Source organism: Poecilia latipinna, unplaced genomic scaffold, assembly GCF_001443285.1.
Source record: "Poecilia latipinna isolate Pla-1442-1.1 unplaced genomic scaffold, P_latipinna-1.0 Scaffold1551, whole genome shotgun sequence".
NCBI lineage: Eukaryota > Metazoa > Chordata > Actinopteri > Cyprinodontiformes > Poeciliidae > Poecilia > Poecilia latipinna.
In genome coordinates this window covers 78,132-97,403 of record NW_015114167.1, presented here as the reverse complement: position 1 = coordinate 97,403, position 19,272 = coordinate 78,132, and the positions used below count along the sequence as shown (strand labels likewise).

At 38.0% G+C, this 19,272-nt stretch overlaps 2 protein-coding genes across 3 annotated transcripts in view; one reads left to right on the top strand and one right to left on the bottom strand.

The window, feature by feature from the left end:
* Window positions 1–2,464: 2,464 nt before the first annotated feature.
* Window positions 2,465–9,191, bottom strand: wdr31 (WD repeat domain 31). Of its 2 annotated transcripts, XR_001428214.1 has the most exons (11): window positions 8,805–9,191; window positions 8,137–8,208; window positions 6,200–6,332; window positions 5,974–6,048; window positions 5,738–5,882; window positions 5,099–5,199; window positions 4,897–4,964; window positions 4,537–4,678; window positions 4,191–4,353; window positions 3,718–4,095; window positions 2,465–3,108 (listed from the first exon to the last, which is right to left on the bottom strand). XR_001428214.1 is itself a non-coding variant. In XM_015058564.1 (10 exons), exons 2-10 carry the CDS (start codon window positions 8,181–8,183, stop codon window positions 3,893–3,895), a joined length of 1,077 nt encoding a protein of 358 aa, XP_014914050.1. In that variant the 5' UTR covers window positions 8,184–8,208; window positions 8,805–9,191; the 3' UTR covers window positions 2,465–3,892. The 2 variants fall into 2 exon arrangements, 1 of the variants encoding a protein (XP_014914050.1); XM_015058564.1 differs by having other exon boundaries at window positions 2,465–4,095.
* Window positions 9,192–11,683: 2,492 nt separating this feature from the next.
* The window catches only part of LOC106963571 (guanine nucleotide-binding protein G(q) subunit alpha), a 29,123-nt gene continuing 21,534 nt past the window's right edge, over window positions 11,684–19,272 (top strand). The window contains exon 1 of the mRNA XM_015058562.1: window positions 11,684–12,902. Coding sequence (XP_014914048.1) covers window positions 12,767–12,902 — 136 coding nt within the window. The 5' untranslated portion in view covers window positions 11,684–12,766. The remainder of the gene's footprint in view (window positions 12,903–19,272) is intronic.

The following is a 19,272-nucleotide window of genomic DNA, read 5'->3' as shown; positions in this document are numbered from 1 at the left end:
TTTTTTTTTTTTTTTTTTTTTTTTTTTTTTTTTTTTAACAAATAAAAATCTAATTTAAATTGAACCCTTAAAGTCTCTTACACAGCATGTAGAAGCTTCTTTGGCTGAAGGTATGATAAATCTCTAACAGATTTGAAATTTGTCATCATTTGCAAAACTAGCTTAAGTTCAGCCAGATTGGATGAGAGAGCAACTTTCAAGTTTTGCCACAGATTTTTAAATTTGGGTCTGGGCTCTGATTGGGTTATTCTCAGACATGAATCTGCTTTGATCTGAACTGTTTTGTTGCAGCTTCGGCTGTATGTTTAATGTTATTATCGTGCTGAAAGGTGAACATTTTCCTCCAGCTTCTCTATCCATTATGAAGAAATGCATCCCTACAACATGATGCATCACCATCATGTTTGTAGTAGAAATGGGGCAAAGTGTGAATAAGTTCAACAGGGGTGAATATTTTTGTAGGCACCTGCAGAAGAATCCGTATAAGTGACCATTCCTGTTGCCAGTTGCAATTTAGTGCAAGTCTCCTTGACCCATAGATCATGAGCTAATGTTAAAAATATCACTTTGCTCTGTATTCTTGATTTTGAAAGTCCAGGGTTGATTTTCTTCTTAGCAGGTTTGGTAGTGCTGCACAATTTTTAAAAACCATAAGAAAACAATGTGATGTGGGATAGATCCACATTTTCCTCACTGCATTTTTCTCTGTCATTGAGATGATTCCAGGTCCCTCTGCTAACTTTAGCATCTCAGGCAGAGAGACTCCACCCGACAGGCTGGGTTTATTATTGCCATGCATGAAGTCAGGAAACTCGTAATATAGCAACCTAGAAATATCACAACCCAAAGAGTCCTTTATATTCCCTAATTAAAAGTCTTAACATTTTGTGGCACCACTGGCATTTATTCAGGAATAACCGAACCTATACCCCAAACATAAGCTAATAGTTTGGTAATTTTTTATTTTATTTATTTTTTCATTAATACGTTATTGGTTGGATGGGGGGGGTTGGCTTAAAAGTGGTGTTCACTGCTGGCAAGCAATCATTTACATCCAAGTTTTAGATTTTTCTTGTTTTGCCAAAACATTCCCAGCCTGCTTGCTACATAAAAAAAAACACCCAAGTGATTGAACTGTTCATTGTCATGTGAGATTTTGTTGCATGCTGCCTTTATCTTTGCAGATTTCAGTTTTGCTTCCTGAGTCAAGATTTTAACGAATGTCATGAGATCAGCCAGAAATCGATTGTTTTTGGTTTATGTTACTGTATAATGCAGCTTGTGTTTCTGCACTATTTATTTACACTGGAGACTGGGATTTATTGACCAAATGATCATTCTTGGTTTAAAAAAAATAAAAAAGACTGGATACAATCACTGTTTTCTCTTTCGATAATCACTGTATTGTCCCTGAAATGGAGGTACATATGTGGGAATCAGACACTTCTTTTCTCTTTAGGCAGCTGACTGGAGAGATGGGCTACAGATTAATCTGTATTTACATTTATATTTCTGAAGGAACAGAGCTAAATGTGTGCTTTATCAAGGTACTTGGTGACTGATAACTATTGTTGACTGGTGTTACCCAAATATACTGTGGAGAATTGCAATAATCTGTTTAAATTCACACCTAAACATGTATAATACTATTACAACTGGGTGAGGATTTGAAGCTCTTTCACATCTTTAAAACACTTGAGAGCTTGTAAGGTATTGTGTGCAACATCATGCCACTAATTATAAATGTTATCATGAGCCACTTACTGTAGATGCTGGTTGAAACCAAACGGATTCCAGTGTTGGCGTCTGTCAGCATTAGATTCATTACTTCACCCAGATGTTTATTCTCTTGTTTAGAGTATAATGAATGGCTTTTAAGTCCATTAAATTACTATAACCCCACTGTATCTATTATTTCAAATGGTCTTATATCTTGTGCCAATTTTTATTACTGTTAAGAAAATTTGATCTTAGGCTTTTTATTATTATTTACTCTTTTTATGTTTTGTTTTTCTTTATCATGTTAAATCTTCTGTAATTGACTCCTGATTTCTTTTTTGTGTTTGGATGTGTCTTTATGAACAACTTTGTGGAAAAATTGCTTTTTGAGCAAAGATGAGGTTCAGACTTGAATAAACACATGTATAACTGAAAACTAATGCTTTGATTTATTACTATTTTCAAGAGAGTGACATATTCCTGTTTTCTGTGATGTACATTCTGTCAATGCCTTCTCTAAACAATCTGAAACTTGGCCTGTGCTGTCATCCTGCAGTGTCTGCTTTTAAGTCTGCCTTCCATTTTGTATTTTCTTTTAATTGGGATAAATACGCTGCAGGTCCATCTCTGTAAGAGACTAAGCTGATATTGCTAAAATCTCTAATTTAAATTAAATTAAAAAATATAACTGTGTATCGAACTTGTATATATTTCACTCCTAAGTGAATTACTTAAGTCAATTTAGCTGTTTACAAAATTCTAGTTTATTGAGATGCTCCTGCATAGTTATAATACCAAAGGTGGTTTTAAGATATTACATTTTTCTGACAGTAGGGGGCGATAATACATAATGTGTTAGTGCGACAAAATTGATATTTGCGTTGAAAGGTTCCACAGATTGAAGAAAATGTGGTTATTGTGACTGACATATTACATGATGCAAAGCGCTCAACAAAAGTGAAACCAAAAATCAAAATAACTAGATGGTTACAAGTTTCTAGCAGGTGTCTACAGAACATTTGTTGAAAAATTGTTGTAATAAAAGTAAAATTACAATGGCAAAAAAACAAGTTGACATGAAATACATTTTACAAATAATTATCTTTATAAGTTGATTTTATTTTTACCAGCTGGTATCAAACACAAAATCAGTGAGTGATTTAAGAATTAGTACAAACAAAATCAATGTGATGCTTAAACTGGCAAGTGAGCGAACTAACAAAAAAAATCAGTAAATTCTAATACGGTTATTATTTCTAATCCCTGAGAAATAATTAGAAGTCGGAAGCTTCTCTGATTGCTGCGGCTTTAGACAAAGACATGCAGAGTTTTCTTGCTGCTTCCTCAGTTTCTCCACCTGGTTATGTTGGTGCAACAAGTTTGTTTCACCTGTTTAAGATGGCATTAGTAGGAGGATCAGGTGTACAGTTCAAACATGAGAGAAGTTTAAATTAATTTACTGCATGCCTGGTCTAATAGGCTTTAGATTTCTAATAACGAATATGTGAAGCAAGCATCTGAAAAGACTGTACAACATCTTCATTTTTATACTTGCACATTTTCCCTTCATGTTCAGTTGATCAAAAAAAAGTCAGTTACTGGTATTTTGCATAGTTGCTTAAAAATTCAAATGTTATGGCTAATAACTATGCGCATCTTAAAGTAAAAATCTAAGAATCTGTATCAACAGGAAACCTTTTCTATACAAGAACAAAATAAGTTCATATGAGCTGGCATTTTCAATATTCTCTAGTTCTAACATTTCGACACAAACAAATAATACAAACATAATAAAAGTATTTTTCTCAAATAAACTGAAATGACTAACTTTAACAAAACTTTGTTGTGTCACCTTATTAAGTAAAATCCCAATAAAACACACTACGGTTTGTAGCTGTAAAGTGACAACTTTACAACGACTAGTTGTTGTAAAGTAGTTGATCATTTTTGCACTGCACTGTAGATTTAAACTACAGACTTCACACATCACTTGCTCACCTTTCCCATCCATCGCTCTTCTGGCATTTTCTTGGTATGGCAGGTTGGTAAAGCACAAATGCCGGTAAAATCATTAAATGATGACATAAAAAAGGTTTTTAAAAAGGAAGTATGTCGTTACTGCTCTCTGAATGCCTTGATGTCCATTTAAGTCCCATTATATGCTTTGGTGCTGTCAGAATCGTGCCACAACTCTCATATTCAGACTTCCAGCACCACCTGAACTAGCACCAGAACCCTGCGCCTGGAGGGACCCTTGGTCCAGCTGGATATGTTGGAGACCGGCGTTGAAGCTGGCACACAGCAAACTGTTGGTATCGGTGGGAGTCAAAGAAACCAGAGGACCAGCACCATCCACGGACAATGTCCCTAAACAGACTGAAATCAGCAGAAAATAGAGTGTTACAGGTGTCAGAAACTGACACTATACTCTTCAGGAAGGGTTTTCCTTTACCCAGGAGCTGGGGTCCTACCTGCTGTATTCTGATCCCAGATTTTGACCGAACAGTCGTGGGAGGATGTTGCTATCTGAGCCGAGCCACCAGAAAACACAGGTAGAAATGTGCAGCAGGCTGTGGTCTGCAGGTGACCTCTGTACTCCACAACTTTACAGCCAGGCTGACGCAAGTCCCAGAGCTGACAACACACAAACACCTCACTGCATGCGGCAATCAACAGTTTCAGGAATGTAGCACAGTAACAAAGAACATCTGAAACATCTCACCACACATGGGAAAAAATCATCATCCTAAGCCACGTGGACTGTTTCTAACTCATATCTAATCCATAAAATCTAGAAAGTGCCTCTCTTGATCTCACCGTGGCTTCACAACCCTGGCCTCCAAAGCCGTTGCTGCTGGACACCAAGTAGTTCCCATTTGGAGAGACATCACAGTGAGTCTGTATATACTGCTTAGCTGGAAAGGTGTTGGTCACCTGCCACGAACGGCTATCCCACACCCTACAAGCAAAACATGTGAAAAGACAAGCAAACACACAGTTTTTAGTTAATGTACAATAAATATTTAGACCAAGGCTAAAACGGTTGTAATATAACTGACTGAACATTCTCCATGAGATGGGATTATGCATTTTTGGCAGGGACTGTAGATGAATTTCATTAAATTTGAACAAGTCATCTAAAAATAATGCATCCCAACAAACAGAGCTTTGCTGTACCTTATAGTTTTATCCTCTGAGGTCTGGACTACAGAAAAGCTAGCTGGCACCCAACATACATGAGTCACCTGGAAACAAATAAATACGCAGAAAAGCTGAAACCTTACAGAAATCAAAATATAAATATATGGTATAAATTAGTTGAACGTAGATCATATTTGCAATTAGGTGCATCATTAGGTGCACGAATTAATGCTCTCACCAGGTTTCTCGAGATGTTATGTCTGTGTTCACACTTTGCAGATTCTATATCCCACAGGCACATCCAGTTGTCCCGAGAGCCAGTGCAAAGTTTTCTTCCATCTACAAAGAATTTAAAATACCAGCATCAGCTATGCAGCATATTTTATTATCCCCCAAAACTAAGTTTAGATAACCATGTTATGCAGGGAATATATAATGCAATTTTTTTTTCTGCAAATAATACAGAAAAACATAAAAACTACTTAGTATATACTTGTTCTTATTTTACCCTATGCATATGATCAGTTTGTAATTTCCAATCCAATCTTTGCAGGTTAGAGAAATATCCTCACCGCTAAAATCTAAAATTTGCCTTTTATGTAATATATTTAATTCGATTTAACAAATGCTACCAGAAGTACAGAAATTCGTAACCTAAGTTGCAGTTTCCTCAAAACAACAGCAGTGGGAATAATTATTATTTGCCATTTCATTCAAAATTTGTCGCACCAGTTGAAATAATGCTCCTATACATTTCTATAATAAATTGCTGTTTTGACCAAAAAAAAAAAAATGCAGACTGATAACTTAACATAAATACAAAAGTTAAATATTGTTTAATGACAGAGGAAACTGAGTGTGTTCTTAAAGTTGGTACCAGGGCTGATAGCGATTCCATTGACAACCAGCTCATGTCCACAAAACTCCTGAATCGGTTCGTCTCCCTGGTTCAGGTCCCACATGAGAACGGTTTTGTCCCGCGAGGCACTAAAGATCCATGTACTGCCGGGATAACAAAGCACCTGGGGGGAAATATGAAGACCGTTGATCAGTGTGTGAAAATTTTAACAGCTATCAATTGCACTAAAGCTGCTCCCTTCCCACTGACTTTACCTTGGTAACCTCTCTGTTGTGACCCTGGAAGGACTGACACATCTGGCCTTGTTTCCAGTCGTACACCACAACGGCCTACGGGAGAGGAGGCAGGCATTTTATGCTTATTAGCTCCAGGTATTATCAAAGCATCACACAACAACATTTATAACTCCCACACTCGGTACTGCCACTTATATTTTGATCAATCCTGTAAAACCAAGACAGTAAACATCTGTTGCTCTACCTGGTCACTGCCACCAGAAACACACAGGTCTGGGCTGAGATTGGTCACAGTGTTGATGGATCCATAGTGGGCAGGTTCATACTGTAACACCTGACTGTCAAAGGTGTTCTCAGCCTTCTCCCCTTGAGGTGATCTGCACAAAATATGTATGTATGTAAGTATGATAATTATTTTGGGGGGTATTTCTGGTTAGATGCTGGAAAAATGTGTGATTTTAGCCATTACTATAGCTTACCAAGAATATTTCAAAATTAAGATAATCTCAAAACAGCATCATACAGTTCACAAACCTATTCAAACCTCTCGGGTTCATGTCTGATGATTTGGTTGTTTAAATTTTCTTTTTAGGAAAATAATGTAATGAATATTTTTAAAAAATAATTTGTTTTGAATGCCAGACACTTCTTACTGTCTGGTTCTGTAGCGGTGAAGTTACTGCAGGTTTTTAGGTCAACACTACAGCTGGTTCAGAACGCTGCTGCTCACGTTCCCAAAATACATTAACAATCTCTTGTCTTCTACCCTGCACCCCACATGGAGAAGCACCATTCAGCTGCTATGCACCACAAATCTGGACCAAACTTCGAGAAAACTGCAAAGATGCTGAAAAACTGAGCTCTTTTAAATTAAGGCTAAAAACCCACCTGCTAAGAGTTGCCTTTGATTAGTAATAAGTGGAACATGGAGCAACATATTGATGATGGCATTTGACAAAGTCTAATGTTTATGGCTTGTTTTACAAATGGTAACTATATCATGTCTTTATGGTGTAAAGCAATTTGAACTGCCTTGTTGCTATACAAATAACCATGATTTGACTGCACACCATGCCATGTTTCTGGCGGATGGATCACACACCGATGCAAAAACACTATGATGCAGATGATGTAAACATTTTTAAATTAATTCTGCTCCTTAATAAGACTGCTAGAAATACGTCCCTAAATATCCCATTTAATTTGTCTCTGCTCAGTTAGTTGTTGTGTTTGTAAATAATGCAAGTTTATCCTCTGAGCTTAGGAGCTTTTGTTTTGCCTAAATGATTAAGTGGATTAAAATGCGGAAAACTTTGGGTTCCATTGAGGCAAAACATAGTGAGACTAGCAGCTCCAGGATCTCGAAGATCAAAAAAAGGGATCCTTTAGAGTTTTCTGTAGAAAGAGAAAAACAGAGGCTTGTGTCCCTATAGCACTGCACTCCTTCAGCTGACAGATTGGAAACTGATTAGGTCAACTACTACTGTTTTTAGATAGAATAAGTGTTTCCATTTTTACATAGACCAGGTTTGTGTTTATTGACGACTATGATAACACCGAGAAAACACACCAGAGTTCCCAGTACAACAATATTTACACCAACATATACAACAAAAATGCATGACATGACCTATTTTTTTATTTAAAAGAATAAAGCAGCAATTGTTCTCACTGCTTCTAAAAACATACATATTACAATAGCTATGGTAATGTTACATAACGTGTTTAATATTTTGATTTTGAAAAACAAAAGCTTTGAATAAACACCTTGTAAAACTAGCTGTAATGCTTATTACACATTATATTCATTTTTGTCCAAGTGTAAAAACTATTAACTAATTAGTCTGTCTATCTGCTCAGCTAGCTTAGCAGGTATGTCGGCCTTAGTAACAAAACTGATAGGTTGCCCCCATTTAGTTACAACACTATGACTGTCCTTGTTTTTCACCACCAGTAATATTACCTCTGACACTTTCTCTGTAATGTTATTATATGGATACTACACTGTGGGAACAGGACGATAGAAAAATATGTGGTCTTCAAACCAAAAACTTGGGCATACGTTGAGACTGGTAAGCCACCCAGGCCTACTAAGGAGCAAGGAAACTTTCTTGTAATAATAGTTTGAAGAACTACATAAAACAAGAAGGATCAGACTGTAAACAGTCCAACATAACCCACCTGTACAGCTCAGACCTCTTGCGAAACTTGCTCTGCAGCTTCCCCATGTTTGCTCAGAAACCTGCAGCCACACTGAATTACAAAGACAGAAAATCCAACTGAGGTTTAAAAAAATAATCATTCCACTAATTGAACAATAACTATTGCTTGGCTTCAAGATGTAAATTGTGATGTCAGTTGTTGTTGTTTTTTTTTGTTTGTTTGTTTGTTTTTTGTTTGTTTTTTTGGGGGTGGGGGGGGTCAGGCTTTCCTACATCAATGTAGCAAATGGAGCCCAATTAATAGGTGTGATTATACCATGCAGATATACATCAAACACTTGCAAAACATGCACTCATAATGCATGGTCATTATATCACTGCCACTGCATACCCTGTGAGAGATTAACCCCCCACACACCACTTTCCCACGCACGCACGGCTAAGCTCCACCCTCATTATCCCCACGAATTTCTCAAACAAGCGGCAGGAAGGAGAGAGCTCCAATCCTATTAGCGCCACATCATTACCGCCACAAGGAATTAGTCAGTCGAAAACACCTCGCTATGAACTGTGCTGGCGGTCATTATGCAACATCTCCCGCGGGAATTTAACTGAAGTTATTTGAAATAATAGTAATGTTAAAACTTCTTGTTTTCAAACCCACTTCTGAAGACTCCCTCTACTTACCTGTCACCAGGAGGTGTGGTCACTGGGGTGATGCTGAGGCTAACTAATCCTTATCGTCCATGCTAAGAAAGATCAGCAGAGCGGCGCGGCTAAAACATAAAGTTGGAGGTATTAAAAGTTGATAAAGTCGTTGTTGGGACGACAGAGACGCTTCCCCGACAAATGGCCATGATAGTTTGACGTTCTAACTGTATAAAACACCGCACTGAAACGTCCCTTGAACTACTACACATCCATCCTTTCCTCGCAGCTAGACGCTTTCCCGTATCCAGGGGAACTGGAGTCACGTGACACGTGGACGCGAACAAGCGGAAGTTGTAACTGCTCACAAAATAAAAGTGTGGGGTAAAAACAAAGTAATTATTTTATATCAGCGGCCTCCAACTACATATTTCAATGAAACAAATTGCTACAAGGTAATGTTTTTTTTTATGCCAAAAATAGTATGCTAAAACTTTTAAGAAACAGATTGCACTGAACTATTTTGTGCTCTGAAGGCTCATTTTTAACAAATAAAACTTAAAAGGTGTAGCATTTATTTATGACCTACAAGCTTCTGTTGCTCCTAAAGCTGTTTCTTAACGACAATATTAATGGTGCCTTCTCAGATGTAATTCATCTTCATCTCATCCAGAATGTTGTCATTTTAACTATTGGTTCATAATAAGCCAGATGGCCAGTTCCTCTTTAGCCTGAGAGATGTGGCAGGTATAATTTGCAAAAAGAATTTGAAATCTTCATGTTTTAGGGCCACTGGTCATTTTGTGATTTAATGTCTATTTTTGTTTATACTTGCTGTGCTTAGTACTTTGTTGCTAAGCACAATAATTAGCATATCTTGCTCTTTTTCCAATTTGCAACTGGGACACAGTTAAGTTGGCTTAAAATCTTTTTTTCCCACATTCATGTGCTGACTTTTGGGATAAATGAATGATAACAAGCACCTCTTCCTCCTGGTTTACTGTTGTCTTCTTCAGTTAGCTTGAACTTATTCACTGTTCTCCTTTGGATACAATCTTGTTTAAGACAAAGATTATTCTGAGTTTGCAGAACTCTTTTAGTGTTTGCTGATGGCTTAAAAGCACTACAACACATTTAATTAGCTTTGTTTTTTTCTTGCAGGTTGATACCAGTTCTTTAGTACAACTAAAAATATGATGAAATAAGATAAAAAACTTTATTGTCCATAGAAATGGAAATTTGATTTACATAATTTGTCAAATGATAAGGTGGCCCAAGTGCCATTAATGGTAGGCTACAAAACTTTTAGCATTTTGTAAATCATAAATTTGTATTGTGAGGATCTACTTATAATCTTAAACAGACCCACGGTGATAGACTACAAATCAGTGACTGCTCCACTGGCTGTGGAGCTGAATGAACACTGCGCCATCTCAACAAAAATAGAACATAATGACCTTCACAGCTTACTGCAGAGCTACTTGGTTGAATACTGGTGCAACTATTATTGTTTCCACTGTAGAGATAGTTAATGGTTAACCTCTACCAGGCTATTACCAAGTAATCCCTAAAAATAAAAAAAAATCTGTTCTAACCACTAAGCAAAATGTAGTTTTCTTCTTCAAGCATTTAGTCTCTTGATGTTCAGCAAGGCTTTGTGCAGGCTATCTTTACTTTGTTTTTTCCTGATGCTGATATTCTTCCATTTGAACAGACATTAAGTTCAGTTTCTGTCTTCTCCTTAAGCCATCTTAACTGTAATACTTTTGATCATAAGAACATAAACTGTTTGATTTAACCTCAACTTGTTTGTATATAGAATATCTACAACACTCATTGTAAGGCATTTACAAAGTAAATAGGTCCAGGTTCTATTTACATTGTAAAATACCTTAAAATGAACATATTTGATTAATTTGATAGTTCTGAAACACAGCTTATAAAAAGCCACATTTTATGTTTACAAAAATGAAAATGTTACTACATATAGCCAGCAAAGGTTTATTTTGGATTCCTAAAGAAACTGGCATCACAAAGAAATATATGCAAGCATATTAATGGAAAGTTGAGTGGAAGGACAAAGTTTAATAGAAATAAAAAATGAAACCAACAGAGATAACATCAGCTTTGAGAGGTTAATCAAAACCCATTTAAATTAGGAAGTCATTCATAAGGTTTTTGAATCTTTTCTGATTCAAAAACATTCTATTTTACTTGGAAATCAAAGTCTTGGAATGTGGAGAAAAGATGGACAGATTCCAGTGTTGGTCCAGTGTGTTCATTAAAATCCAAAGTCAGCACCACCATCTAGGAAATTTTACACTTCATGTTTCCATCTGCCCCTGCCCCCAAAATACATAAACCGGGTATGAACTGATGATGGTCGATTTAATGTTCCTGGGCACGAAGCTCCATATTGTTCCAAAAAAAGATTGCTATTACGTCATTATTTTCAAATACTTGAGTATTGTTTATTTTAATAAAAATCTCAAAATATTATTGCAACTCACCTCATATGGGCTTATGACTCATATAGAAAACGATGTCTGCAAAATATGCATTCATTAAAAAATAAATAAATAAAAATCTTTGGGGCACCCCAAATATTGGCCCTGGGGTACTGCACTTGTAAGCTCTTTCTAAAGTCTGGCCCAGTGCACACACAGTACATGAACACACTGGTTATAAAAAAAAAAAAAAAAAGGGGGAAACACATTTGATATGCCACTCTGTGAAAAGAACACATACATTTTGGGCTGAATAAGATAAATAAATAAAAAACTTAATCACCTTATTTAGACACTTATTTTCACTTACTGAGAATCACCTTTAAGCAAAACTCTGGAAAATTATTTTCTGTTTGTATGGTTTAAGAACCCCCCGTCCCCCCTCCCGTCCCCGACAAGCCCCTTACAAAACATTCTAGAAACGGCCCTGGAAACAGGATTTAAGTGGAATTGCTCACGGAACTCAGAGGGCTTCAAGCGTGTAGATTCGCATGCTTCTTCTATTCTACAGGTTGGACGTTATTAATACATCGCGGCGTTTGCTTGACGGCGACACTCCCCCCTGGTCGACGGGAGCCAGACGCAGCCCACGGAGGAGTGGATGGCTTCTGTAATAAAAATACATGAAGAGAATTGAGGAAAAGAAGATTGGTCGGGGGCAAAGCCAGCGACACGGCGTCCTGTTCCTTTCGCCTCTTCCCCGGTGCGGAGCCACGGACCCGTGCGCCGCTTTTTTGGGAGGGGAGGTCACACTCGGGCATAATTTCGCTGCGACTAGCGAGAGCTCCGTGCGAAATGCCGTTTTCTGTGTGGTTTCTTTGGTTTACCGAGCTGACACGGAGATATAACTGTACTGTATCCCAGCCTAGCGGATCGGAGTGAAAGTCCGCCATATTCTGCCTTACCACGCCCGGGAGTGGAGCCATTGGAAAATAAACGGACAACCTCGCTCATGTGTTTTTCTCGCCAACGCAGACTGCGAGTTGGAAAACAAACAAGGTATTTCAGAGATTTAAAATACCATCAGCGTTGAGGACTTTGGAAAGAGCCTGGCCGGAGTACGGATGACAATACCTATCCAGATCAGTGCGGATGGTGTGTTTTAAAAAAGATCTGTTGATCATACAGACACAGAAGATCAGATTATACCCATCGACCGAGCAAAAAAATTCAACTCAACCCGCTTTCTATTCTGTTAGAAGCTTTCAGCAGGCCCAGAAAGCGAACTGAAACACAGGGAAGAGGGTGGGAGGGGGTGGGGGACTCCAATAATTCCTCTCAAATATCTTATTTTCCGTCTCTACTCCAGTCTGAACACGCAGACCCACTACAACAGCGGTTTATCACCTAAAGCCGGCCTGTATGAGGACGTTTTTGACATTCACAGGCCTCTGGTTTTCCCTCCGCGACAAATGTGAAATCTGAATGACTCAATACAGAGGGGGGGGACAAGCGGAGTTATAGTGCGTGTTTGAAAAAGGAAAAGGACCGAGAATGACCCTGGAATCCATAATGGCGTGCTGCCTCAGCGAGGAGGCGAAAGAAGCCAGGCGGATCAACGACGAGATCGAAAGGCAGCTCCGCCGGGATAAGAGGGACGCACGCCGGGAGCTGAAACTGTTGCTTCTCGGTAAGCTTGGCTGGGGGAGGGCAGCGGGATGTGGAGCCTGCATTCCTCCTTCATCAGAAATACCTCTGTGGGGAGGAGGCGGTGGTCTGGTGCTGGGGCTTCCCACCTGGGTGAAGTTGGAGGGGAGAAGTGGTTGAAGTGTCTCTCTCCGTTTTAGGAGTCTAGTGCAGAGATTGGCAGCAGGGAGAAGTCCTAGGTGGCTTCCTGTGTTTAAAACCACCTGATTTGAATAACTGTGACCTGTTCGTATCGAGGAAACAAAACCACTCGCCGCCTGCGCTATTATGACGGGAACCAACACCTAAAGCACAGCCGGCCCAAGGCAAACACGAACTTAGTAGCTGATTTTGTCACTCAAGTCAAGTTTCATAAATGTTTTTATTCGCACAAAGCTTGGTAAAAGCGTTTTTTTTCCCCCTGTTAAAGTTGTACTTGTTAAATTGCAGTCAAGGCCAGCTGGTTTTGTGCTTCACCTTTCTAAACAGTACATGTATTGAGCAACAGACTTGATTTAAGGGTTAAAGCTACATGCAGACCTCAAGCTGTGGCATTGTTAATGAGTAAAAGGAGCTTGTAAACGCAGGAGGACTGTGAATCCAATAACCATTTACTGACTGAAAATATGCGCTCTGTAGTTAGCCCATTGACATTTTGGTCAAGGTTAGGATGTAACTGAGCTGAAAATGAAAGATCAGAATGAGCCACATTAGGGTCAGATGTGCATTAAATGTCTAAATTGCAGGTCCGTTTTCATCTAATCGGAGTAAACAGAAAAAGGAATTAGCAGGGCTCAAGTACAAAACAAACATGACTTCATCTCTGGTGATATCCATAAAGGGACTTGATGCCAGTCACCACTTCTCCGACAGTTGAAATGTTATTGACACTTAAAATGTTTTGAACTATTAATTATATGTTAATATTTGGAGTTTAATATCACATATGACATCAGTTCATTCATACCAACTCAAAAGAAGCTTTCTTTTGAGTATCTCGCATAATTATTTGAATTGCTGAACCTGAATATTCTTCCTACAAAAAAAAAACCTTTTGACATCTTGACCAGTTTCTTCTGCTTTTTTCCCCCAATGATTTCAACGCAAGAAATCAGAGTCTTGATTTGTTTTCTTAAAGAACATCTACAGGTTTATTAACTTTTAACTTATGTTGTGAATTGACTCATCATAAATCCATATAGTGAAGGTTATCCTTACTGTCTTAAAATGATTCAAGGTGAAAATAATTGATTTATGTCTGGCACTAGCTATAAATATTTTATCTACAACATTTGGATCAATTTTCCCCTTATAGGTTTAAGTATCCCCCATAATCGGCTAAAGTATATCATAGTAAAACGGTTTGTAAAACGTACAGAAACGCTTGGAAGGAAGAATGAAAACTTAAAAAGAATTGTGTATTATTATTATTTTTTATTATTATTATATCAATGTGTTAAGGGGGTAAAATTAGGGAACTGTCGAAAATATAAAGATATCGTATATTCATAATTTATTAGAGACGACACATTTTCTGGACACCATTTAAGATGAGGTAGAGTTTGTTTGAGTTTGGGACTTATTTAGTATGGGCTGTTATTTCCAGCCATAACTACTGTACACTCATACGGTAAAACTTTAAACTGAAGTTACACATTTCATCCTTCTCACACAGAGGTGACTCACTGTTGGAAGAATCATGCAAAGCCAGATGAGGAATAATGTTTAAATGTTTGTTAGTCGAATATGTTTTGAACTTGTACAGGAATGACACCAAAAATACCAGGAACAGGGGTGGAAATTTTTAGGCTGTTTGCATATCGATTAGATGACGATTCAGAAAGCCAAGATACGATGATAAATCAGGTTGCGTAACATTGACCTCACACACACACACACACACACACACACACACACACTATGCATACAGATGTTTTTACGTGTGCTCTTGTTTGGGGAGCCACAGCGTGCTAGCTGCTACTCATCAGAAGATGCGCAGTGGCCGAGAGGTCGCATTCTGCGGGAATTTCTTCCTATGCATCCCATGTTGGAGATATTTCACTTGCTTGATGATCCCATCACTCTTGCTGTCATTTCAGTGAATTGCGATGTTGTATCAGGAGATCGCGCCATAGCACAAAAACCCTGATTCTCTACAACTCTTGAAGGCAGCACATCCTTTGCAGTAATAGTTGGAATGAACTGTGTCATTAACTTTTGGTTTTTAGTGTGCTCTAGTTTCTTGTGTTTCAAAAGATTACCTTTCAGTTTCACGCGTCTTGCCTTCGGCATGCATATTGCGTTAGACCCTAAATTAACCTTAAACTAATCTAGTTTTGATATTTGTTGATTGAGTCAGAATCATCCACATCTGTATGGTTTCCCACATGGGAAAAGTAGAACTTTAACTTTTTAAGACTGTGTCCTAAACTGAAGAAAAGAGGGCAAGCTACTTAAAACTATGTCAACTTGAAGACAAAGGAGTGGCTTATTTGGTTGTAAAGTCATTATTGTGATTATATTTGGACCTGAATACGACTTTCAGTTGTAATGATTATATTTGGAGTGTACAATGCGTTAACGTTTAAACATTGATATAGAGGGTATTAATGTTGTTTGGAATACCCCCAAATCAAATTCTGATTAGGGACCCATACAGCTTTTGGCCATCTCTGCCTCAAAGGCCCTTCCAGGTGGTGTGCTTATTTATGAGTGTGACAAATGTTGGCTGGGCCAAAGTCTGCCCTTTATTGGGTGTAATCAAAACAGTTTTGCAGTTTAAAGCCAAACCCTGGCAATGATTATATCACAGGGCTGCAGGAAACGCTTTGGAGCCCTGCTGCCATTCATTTAAAAACATTTGCGTTTAACCACTCAACCACTATTGTGTTAAGTATGAATTCTTTAAGTCAAGTATAAACAGATGGCCCATGTTTACTAGACCTGGGCCGGTACCTGGCATGAAGGTATATCAAGATGTAAGCAATAAGGGGTTTCAAAACCATTACAGTTTTCGACATATAGTTTTTAAGGTTAAAAGTCTGATTAGCCCCAGTTTTTTCCATCTGTATGGAGCATATTCTAACTGGCTAAAAGGATAAAATAGGCTTCAATACTTTCCATTAGTTATAATAGTTGATGTCACTGTATTCACATGTTTTCTGTTAGGAAAAACAGTCAAGTTGTCATATTGACCAGCAAATTTCAAGTTGTTACCTTGTAAAGAACCAACCAACAAAATGGCAACAACATTCTGAGCAATTAACTTGGAAGCTGACTATGTTTAGCAGTTGTTAGTCTAAACTGTAATAACACACAGAATAGATTACTGTTGAAGCTACAGGTGTATTTCAAAAAAAAGGAAAAGAATGATTTTTATAAATTTTTTGTTTTTAAGTTTAAAATGGATTTGTTGTTACTGTGAAGCCTTGGTATTTTTACTGAAGTCAGTCGTGTCATGTCGGCCCACACCCGGCTTTTCTATTTCAACCTGTTTTGTTACTAATGTAAAGTCAGGGGAAAAGGAGGGTGGTTGACATTTCCTGTAATTGTCATACTTGAGTAATACAAGTTCTTTAGTAGCCTTCTGCTTTTTAATTAGACTGAGCATAAACAACGTTAGATGTGATATCGGGCTGTGGAAAGCAGTGCCTGATACCCCGGTTCTTTAGGAAAGGCACCCAGAAAATCATGCAAAGGAAGCTGGCTGGACTATCACATCCTAGTTTCTACCTCATGATGGATGCGTGAAAGTGATGGATCAGCAGATGTTAATGGGCTTTGCTCTCCTGTAATCAAATCGATGTGATGAATCTCCAGTAAAAGGGTTTGAATGAGCTGACTGCCACCATTCTTAAATATGGATATTTTTCTCCTTGTTGCCCCATAAGCTTTCATTAATCCCAGCAGTTTGCTTGTTATTCAAACACTTGAATTGCCAGTAACAGATAATTCTTAAAGGAGGTTAAATCGGTGCTAATCCTTGCTGAGCTCCAGTTTTTTTTTTTTTTTTTTTTTTTTTTCTTTTTGGCGTTGCCACTGCTAGAAATTCTGGTTCAACTTCTAGCACTAATAAGCTGCTTCTTCAGAGAGTCCAAATTTCAGCTAGACCAGAGAAAAAAAAGGGAATTTCTCCAGGAGCTCAAGACAGGCTTGTATAGAGGGAAACAACCAATCAAAATATTCTAAACACCATATTTAAAGTCCTGGCGTTAGTATTGTTTTTGATCTTCTTGATTTAATTCAAAAACACAATAAAAGCAAAGAATGTCAACATTAATTTATGACCACATAACTTCAATAACATTCACGCACTATCTCTCATCCTACTGCTGTTTATCTTTACATCTACCATCGCAGAGTTTAAGTAGCTCATTGTGTATAGCTGTGGTTCCACAAAATCATCCAATATAATTAACAAATGCAGAGCGTAACTCTAGTTTCCCAGTGCTGCTGGTACCGATCAGATTGGCTGAATTGTGAAGCAGCAAGTTGTTTTAAAATATTATCAAATGAAGCTGGTGGTCTTATGGCATTTGTTTGCAGGGATGTTGGATAAATGATATGATTTCTGTAGTTAATCTGCCTGCTATCCTCCACAAAGCATCAGTAAGAAGTAGAGGGAGGGTGAACTGTTTCCTGGATGAGACTGTTAGCGGTGTTGTGACATGGCACTGACATGGCTCTTTGGTTGTGGAAAACCATACCACTTCTGACTCCGGTTAAATACAGAAACGGCTTTGGTTGAAAGCCCATTTCTTTATGTTTTGAAATTGGTTTAGTCTGATTCTTGTATTTTATCTGTCTGTCTTCTTGCGGCTCACTCTAGTAGTACGTGTGTAATGACATAATGTTTACAGAGAATGGGCTTAAAGATGTGGTCCTATAAAACAAACAAAACGTTTTGAAGCTGAGCCAAATATGTTTTTGCAGCCATGAGCCACGTGTTTTGTTTGTCTCCAGAAAAAAAAAAATGTTATTTTAACAAAAAATATATATGTCTGTCCAGCTCACATATTTACAGGTTTAGAGATGCAGGCTACGCCAGAACAATAGACCTAGAGGTGCTCTACAAAGCAGAGACGCTTGTCCGTGTTGCAAGAAGAAACGTACAGTTGCTAAAGCAATCTGGGCCGACTACCATTGATTTAAAGCTCACTTAATGTAACTGCTGATCTTCTCCACTTCATAGAAACATTGTGTGTCTCTCTGTTGTGTATTATTACACACCAATACTTCAAGTGGTCGACTTACCCAAAAGAAGTTGTATGTGTGGTTCGATAACCCATATTCTGTAAGTGCATTGTGGGTTTTTAAACTCCCTAATTGTCTCGTTTCCTGTGGGACTGGATTGGAAAAGTTTTGCTTTAGACTGTCCCTCGCATCGAGACAATTTTTTCCTCTCTCAAGTCATTGTGGCTTTGAGACTAGTTTTTTTTTTGTGTGTGTATGTCTGCATTTCAAACCACTAATGTTAATGTTTGCATAGTCTTAATAATATCTATGCAACCTGTGTATGTCGAAACCTTCGGACAACACAATTAATTTGGGAGTTAAAATGATTATCTTACTATATCAGTCGTAAGCAGCTCTGTACCCCCCATTTGCCCCAACCTACTTCCATTTAATACCCACAATTGTTTGTTGACTAATTTCTCATCTTGATGTAGCATTTTTGATTGTCATGAATTATAAACGGCAACAATTGCAATTAAATTTTTAATTCTAGTGTATAATACACATAGTTTCACAACATACATTTAATAGATACCTGCATGGCATAGCAATCATCCACTAGCATAAATAGTACTCTTGAAAAAAAATTGCAATGCACTTCTCTGGGACACTGGTCCTGCAAAGAAGTGTAGTAGCACTAAACTGCACACACAAGCTGCATTTAGTCATGTTTTCATGTTTATCGATTATTGATGTACTCAATGAAAAATAGGTTAATGGATTTATTTAACTGAATACCTCCAAATGCAACCCTCAAAGTTACTTTGTTGTCTTGAGATGTGGTGACTGTGGCCATCGGAAGATGCTGAACTTGATGACATGTTCAAGAGATGATTTGAGCTTTGTGGCATGGTGCATTGTTTTGCTGTAAGTAGGCATCCGAAGATGGGTGCACTTTGTGGCTTTAAAGGAGAAGATATGGTCAGCAACAAAAATCTTGGTAGTTGGTGGTGTTTTAACATTCAGTTGGCATGCTTGTTATGGTTGAATGACTTCATGTTTGAGTCTGTGTGAGTTGCATTGTCTCAGTTTTCTGGTATTAATTGACACAAGTGGCACCCAGTGAGGTCTTCTGCTTTAGACTGTCTACTTCAAGGTGCAGCCCATCCATCCGTTATCTCAGTGTTTTTCAACCTTTT